The sequence below is a fragment of the Lactuca sativa genome, chromosome 4 (assembly GCF_002870075.4).
Source record: "Lactuca sativa cultivar Salinas chromosome 4, Lsat_Salinas_v11, whole genome shotgun sequence".
In the NCBI taxonomy this organism is placed as follows: Eukaryota; Viridiplantae; Streptophyta; class Magnoliopsida; order Asterales; family Asteraceae; genus Lactuca; species Lactuca sativa.
The window spans coordinates 143,289,908-143,297,645 of NC_056626.2; the positions used below are offsets into that span (position 1 = coordinate 143,289,908).

General features: G+C 32.0%; 1 protein-coding gene across 1 annotated transcript; it reads left to right on the forward strand.

Annotated features, from left to right (window-relative positions):
* Nucleotides 1-5,055: 5,055 nt before the first annotated feature.
* Nucleotides 5,056-6,364, forward strand: LOC111895345 (CASP-like protein 1F2). Its single transcript, XM_023891425.3, has 3 exons — nucleotides 5,056-5,386; nucleotides 5,470-5,593; nucleotides 5,996-6,364. The coding sequence occupies exons 1-3, from the start codon at nucleotides 5,172-5,174 to the stop codon at nucleotides 6,215-6,217; spliced, it is 561 nt and encodes a 186-aa protein (XP_023747193.1). The 5' UTR covers nucleotides 5,056-5,171; the 3' UTR covers nucleotides 6,218-6,364.
* Nucleotides 6,365-7,738: the final 1,374 nt, after the last annotated feature.

A 7,738-nucleotide genomic window follows, 5' to 3' on the forward strand; every position in this document is an offset into this window, starting at 1 on the left:
TTGAGCTCACACTTCAAATCCAAGGTCAAGAGGCGTACAAGGGTCATAAAGTTCCCAACTTTATGACTTCCCATGTCCAAAAAGTCCTTAATGCAAGGTCTTAATCAATTAAGACCTTCTACAATAAGCATGGAGACAAACTAGCTGAAGGGACCTCATTTTTATGGCTTAGAACCCTTCCTAGTGTTTGAAAGGACAAACAAAAACGTCCAAGCAAACAAAGCATCAAGGTAGAACTTTTGAGACAAAAAGAACATTATAAAGCTACCAAAATGAGATCCAAGAAAACAAAGCATCAAGGTAGAACTCTTTACATTCTAGAGCTTCCCAAGAGGGTGATGATCCAAGATCCACAAGCTTGCTTCAACTTCTAAGCTCCTTGATGTAACCCCTCATTTCTTAAACACACAAAGAATACACTTTTAGTTCAAAACACTCTCTAATGGGGTTAGGGTTTAACAAAAACAACTCAAGGGCTTGGAGCCTGAAAAGATAAGGGTAAATGATCCATAATGGTGCTTAAATACCCCACAAACCCTAAAAATTAGGGTTTCACTAGGACATAAGTACGCCCAACGTACATATGTATACATCTAGCGTACTAGGGAACACCCCAGTACGCATAACTTACTCACATGTACGCTTAGCGTACACCTCCTGCCCCAAAATTACCATTTTGCCACTAGGGCTACTTCCTTACAATCCAAGGACCAAAATGACATAATATAAAACCAAAAGAGGGATTTGAAATTACCTGAAAACTAGGGTTTTACACTAGGAATAATAATTTGTTACATTAGTTGGTTAAAGCTAGTGCATAATTATTTCACATTAGAGGTAAAATACCATAGAATATTGAATTATTTTTTACTTGTACAGTAATCGTAAATGATAATATTTACTTTTCAAGGAGGTTGACTAGCGTGCTCACCTCGTATGAAAAGATGGTGCTTTAGATGAGGATGTAAAACTCTATTCGGTGGCAAGCAACAAAGATCCAAGCCGAGATCCCATCTCCATTCCCATCTAACTTTTTTTGATTTGTTTTTTATTTTAAAACAACTTGTGTTCTTGATCTGAACCGACATACGGTCATGGTATTGCAACATCACGTTATTCAAACATCACATAATTAGTCGATATGGTTTAGGTATATTACCAGGTTCATGTGTTTCGAACTACCTACTAGACACAAAATGCGGAACCTCTTCCCCTACATCTGAATGAGAAATACCATACCCATTTATGGTCGTTTTAATGCCTATGTAATCGCAATTAATTATGTTTATAATCAATTTGGAGTGACAAATGAGAGTATTATTTCCCTAATATTTATTACATATTACAATGATAAAAAAACATAATTTAGAAATATCATAACCTTACTAAACCTACAAATAACGAAATACATAATTTAAAAATATGGGACGTCTTTTAAAAGATCTTAAGCATGTTCATATAGAAAATCAACCATGTTATTTTTCTGTCTGTATTCCACCCTTGTCAGCTGCAAAAATTATTTGTTCATCTTCAACCAATAATTCGTTGTCAATCTTGTGATAAATTTTGATGAACATCTTCACCTTTGATTGTATGTCTAGAATCTTAATCTTCATTTCTTCTTCAGTTCGATACTCTGCAACGTATAACTCATATGAAACATGTTTTTCAGTTGGAACCAACTTGATTCGTACATGACATGTGGCAGACCGATGAAAACCATATCATCCATAATGGTTATCCAACTCAATGAGCGCAATCTATTGTTGTTTAGTGCATGGCTAGGGTTGATTTACTGCCATTTCGGACCACTAAAGGTTCTTAAATTTCATTCTCTTATTTATAGCGCTTCATTCTAGATTTACATGTTATTTTGGAATTCCATTATGGACGTGACATCAATCATTCATGTCAAGTCGAATCAATCATATATGTCATAGATTTTTGACTCACGGACTCACGAACACACATTCCGGACACACCGTTCTAGACACAACATTCCGGATACACATTCCAGACATAGTAAAAATTGTTACAAATTCACCCTATGAGTTCATATGAGTTTGGGGTTTGGCATTGTAAAAAAAGAAGAAGATTGGTATGTTTGTTCAGATATTAACCCGTTTCCGGAACGCCCAAATTTCCCACTCCCAGATAAAATGCATGATGACATTTTCGAAGTTATGAAGATTGTTGAAGAAGCAAACGAAAGGGAGTTTGAAATAAGTCAGGCATTCAATCAACGTGCAGACGATCTAACATGTAAAGTAATGAAATAGGAAAATAGGTTGCTGAAGCTATGAAAAAAAGTCAAAAAAGCTGAGAAGTGGATTCATGATGCAAATATAGAGATTGATAAGCATTAGGCAGAACGGGACCGTTTAACAACTTTTGCTAGAATAAGCGGAGATTTTATCAACCGCGAACAAAATATGTATCTCTTACAATTTTTTAATTCTTAGAAACCAATATAAGTATATATTAGTTTTTGTAATGATTGTTATACGAATGTTAATGAAAAAAACTGCCATTTTAGAAACCCCTACTATTTCCTTTACATAATTAAGCCTAAAATGACATTAAAATATTTGAAATTAAATTACATTCTCAAGATAAGTGGGAACTTGCATCATGTGCAAGCTAGTAGTGTCTATATGATTTTCAAACAATTCCATGTATGTCTACATTAGGGTGAACCCATTATCAGTAATTTCCATTCGTTCTTCTATTGTTTCACTTGTCTTACGTACTTCTTCGATGATGTCCATTGTGTTCACAAACTGTCATAAATCTTTAGACATCGTAATGAGAGCATTTGCATGTTATACAATGCTACTTTTCTATGCTCCTCAACCACGGAAGACGGTAATGGGATTTCCAATATTACCATTCGTTTTTTCCCACGTTATTAATCAAGAGTCATTTCTAAAGCAATCATATCAACAAGACGTCGTTGCTCACCTTCTAGACATAGTATTTCATATTCTATTGGCAAATCATCATCATCATTCGAGTCACTGGATATTGGAGACTGAAATTAAACAATATTAAAATACGTATAAAAAAAGAGAATGTTCCAAAATTAAAACCAACACGCGGAACAATGTCCATAAAAAACCATAAAGCCACAACGAATCTAAAATAACAGGGTTTTTTTAAATTCGCTCCAGTCCCATCTTTCAGAGTTCTATATGCTTTCAATTTAAGTTTTAACATCGCTTCTGATTTCTTTTTTAACTTTATAGGTTCCCTTGGTGGTTTACTAATTGTTTTGTTTTCTACATCTTGTTTTTTTATCTACCAAATAAAAATTCCAACATAATTATAATCTATTACCATAAAATTACATTATATTTACAACAAAAATTTTGAATTTAGTTTTACCTATATCATGCATAATTTCTAAAGCTCCTCTAAAAGGAAAATAACTTGTTTGTCTGTAAAACCCAATTTTTAACGAAATCCACACAAATTGATCTTCAGACTAATACAGTTATTGGTTTAATGCAAATAAATATCAAAATTAATTTCACAATATCATAAACAAAAATAAACAAATATTGAATGGCTATTCTAGAGGGTCATTCCGGAACAACATCATTCCAGATCCTTGGAACTTCGTCATCCGTGTTCCATTCTTCGTATTCCGAAGTGATAATACCTTTATGGAATCACTTCTAATGGCTAAGGAAGAGTTTGTTTCTTACTAAAAATCATGCTACACACATTTTAATGTACTTATATGGTGCATATATGTCTAAAACTAAATAAAATACACATATTACATATTTCAGACTTGTTTTTCATATTTCGAACTTGGTCTACACATTCTTGAATACGAAACATTGTTTGCAAAGGCAAAGTATAGTAAATAAAATAGTTGAACTCACCTGGTTTGTTGAATCCATAATCGATAAGCTTAAAAAAGTACATGTGGTTTGTTGAATCCATGATAGATAAGCTTAAAAAGCTAAGTCTTAAATGGTGATAAAAAGAGCTTTAAAATTCCACTTTTGGGATGCGTATTTTGGTTTGTGGGTGTATGCCCCACACATATAGATTGGGATATTGTAATGGACTTGGTCCGTTTAGGTCGAATCATGAATGATCATTATGGACATAATGGTTAGTTTTCAAAAAAAAAAAAAGTTATTTGTATTGATAGTTAGTTAAAATGTGGTTAGAATTACTCAATTCCCTTGTATCATTATTGGAACATTAATACTTACATTCTTTTTTAATTAAATTTCATACAGTCTTCTTCTCCCTATTCTAATAAAAGAATAGATTTATTCTCTTTTTGTCATGTGTCATTATATAAAGTTTTTAATTAGTATCATGTCATGTGTCAATCTATTGCTTCTCCATTCCAAATTCAAATTTCAAATTTTAAGTTTTATCATTTTAATTACATTAAATTAATAACATTAGAATAAAAATTAAAATAAAATTAATATATACTATAAGGTCATGTATTTATTTAAATCAATGATTCTAATTTTATATAACTAAAAAATATATCTTAATTAACAATTTATTTAAAATAATTGATTAATAATTCTGAATTTTTAATATGAAAATTTAATTAATTTTGTAACCGTAATTTTCACGGGTTATAAACTAGTAAACCAATATAATTATATTTTTAAATTAATCATATTTTTGATTATTGTATTATTTATTCATCATACCTTTATGTGTCATTTTTAAATCAATAAATCTAGCGAAAAACTTAAATAAAATGTTATGAGAAGTATATTAGCGTATTTTTTTAACTATTATATTTTTTATTTTTAAATTTATAATTTGTAATTCTTAATTATTCATGTATGTGTTTAAAAATATAATGAACTAAATTTTATTAGGTTTAATGGATCGTCAATATTAAAAAGTAAAATTGAATAAAAACGGAAATGTTACAAAAATATATTCATTAAAATAAAATCTGTCCAAATAACCCAATCGTAATTGAAAAAGATTTAACAATTTTAAAATTGGAATGTATATTTTCCCTATTTAAAATCATCACCACTCTCGCCATATTAATCTCACCCACGTTAGTCTTTTATTCGACAAAACCACCCCAAAAACCTCCTTCATTCCTTATAAATACCCTCCGCAACTCCACATTCCTCTCCATCTCCATCTCCGAAGAAACTAGGTTACTAACAATGGAAACTGAAAATGTCAACACAATCGTTTCCAAACTCCGACCAATCCCCTCCCCAGTCTCACATTTGTGCTTCACTGCCTCCCAAATCTGGCTCAGAATCGTCGCCGCCGCCAGCTCAATTGCCGCCGCCTGTTTGATGTTCAACAGCCGGCAGTCCAAGGTGCTTTTCGGAACCGATCTCGACGCTCGTTACACCTACAACCCCTCCTTCAAGTACCCACTTCTGTCTCTTGATTCAACTGCAAATTGTGGTTACGATGATGTTCTTTAAGTTCGTTTGTTTGATTTTGTTGCAGGTTTTTTACGATAATGAACGTGGTTGCTTCAGTCTTGTCTCTCTTGTCGTTGCTGCCGGTTTTCTCACTCGGCCGGAAGTTCTCCAACCCCGTCAACTATTTCTTCTTGTTTATACATGATCTGGTAATGTCAATGATCCTTCGTTTTCGCAGTTTAAGGGACAAACGTGATAACTAAGTAATTTCCATAAACAATCTCATTAAAAAGTTTTATAACTTTCCCCAACAGTTATAAAAAACCTTAACAACATATAGTACAATCATTTCTTCAAGATTTAGCTCTGCATTTATGATAGACAATGATCATGATCGAAACTATATTATGTGGTTGAGTTTTTCTTGTTTTGGGTTATATCATGTGGCTAGACACAAACGTAATTTCCCCATACCTAAACTCCAAAGAATCTGTGCCATTTGGGAACCACAAATGTCCTACCTCGGAATGTGGGGCCAGCAACATAATCTTTCGAACTTGTATAACGTTGTTGTTGTTGGTTAATATTATTTAGCATTTGTTTTTGCATAGATTCTGACGTCATTAATGGTGGGTGGATTTGGAGCTGCGAGTGCTATTGCTCAAGTGGGTAAATATGGAAATAACCATGCAGGTTGGATGCCGATTTGTGACAACTTCGGGAAGTTCTGTCACAAAGTAATGGCGTCTTTGATCTTGAGTCTCTTATCGACAATTTGTTATTTGCTTCTTACTGTTATATCTGCGAATAAAGCAAGAGAAGTTTCAGATTGAAAAAAATGAGACGTTTTTTTACATACACATGTGAAATGACTTTAATGTCCCTCATGGAGAGGGGAGCTTGCTTTATGTGGACTTTGTGAATTGTAATCGAAAGTAAGTTAGATGTTTTTAAATGAAATTGTTTGTTTTATTTGATCATTAAGTCGTATACGGGTGTTTATATGTTGAAAGAAGTCAAGGGGAACTACGGACACCATGATCGAACTCTAACTAAAAACAAAAGTCAAATGAGTCGTTAAGAAATATACATTTACTTTTAGAAAAAATTAGCCTATTTGTCAATTTGGTTTACCAGACGATTAAGTAAAGGAAAACTATTAAAACCCTCGAGTAGACTATTCGGTGTGTCTTATATGGTACATTGCGGTAAGCTACGTAAACACCGGGTTTACCCGGTATCGAGGGGCAAAAAAGAAAGTGGTAAAGATGGCCTGTGGTATGGATTTGACACACGGTGAAAAAAATACATTCATTCAAATGTTGTATTTCATGTATAAAAATGTGTATTGTAGTGGGTGTGGTTAAGCGTGATATGACACTCACTAATTTTGTAGAGTTAGGTAAAAAAATAATGAGTAGAAAAATATATTGAATGTGGTATGACATCCACCAACCTTAATTAAGACGTTTGATTACTATTGTTTTAAAAATTTGTCCTTAATGTATTGAAAACTGGACCGGACATTAAACCGGCTGCCATACTGGGTCAATGGGTCAACCGGTTCAACCGGTCGGACCGATCCAAAAAATCGGATGATGTCATTATTACATCATTATTGTATTTAAAATTTTAAAATATTCCAAAAAATACAAAAATAAACTTTAAACAAAAAATACCAACAAACATAAGTTTTCAAAATGAAATAAAAATACAAAACATACAAAATATCATGAAAATAATTCTCCAAATTTTGATTCTAGTATTCGAAAAAAAAAAAAAAAAACAAAGTTCACAACATAAACAAAAAATAAAAACAAGTTCTCCACATCTTGATTCTAATCTTCAAAAAAAAAAAAACAAACAAAGTACACAACATAAACATCAAAATACCATGAAATGAATCAAAATCCGAACTTCAGTCACAATTTAATTTTCATCTAAAGGAATACATGTCAATTTCTTCTAACGCAACTCCATCATCATATTCAATATCAAATACAAATTCACTTTTAGCAAAACTTGAACTCAAATAGAAGAATAACAAAATATTGATAGAATAGCATAAAATACTAACCTTGAGAAGCTTGGGATTTAAACAATGTTGATTCATTGTAGTTTGTTGGTTCTTCTTCAACCATATTTTCCAATTCATTATAACTTAGTTCACCTTTCAGTATTTCATCAACCACCTAAAACTTGATTTTATCAATACTTTCATAATCGATCGGATCATAAGACTTTTTGTAATCCTTGAGCCTAGAAAAAAATATTAATATACTTTTACACATAAATAAAGAAAGTGAAAAAAAAAGTTTGAAAGTATAAGTTACCTATTTTGTAGACGCAAATTA

What these genes read in the sequence shown, in the direction of transcription:
- LOC111895345 (XM_023891425.3), top strand. Translation starts at nt 5,172, where the DNA reads ATGGAAACTGAAAATGTCAACACAATCGTTTCCAAACTCCGACCAATC. An exon ending in ACCTACAACCCCTCCTTCAA is followed by an intron (nt 5,387 to 5,469) that starts GTACCCACTTCT and finishes ATTTTGTTGCAG; the next exon opens with GTTTTTTACGATAATGAACG. An exon ending in TCTTGTTTATACATGATCTG is followed by an intron (nt 5,594 to 5,995) that starts GTAATGTCAATG and finishes GTTTTTGCATAG; the next exon opens with ATTCTGACGTCATTAATGGT.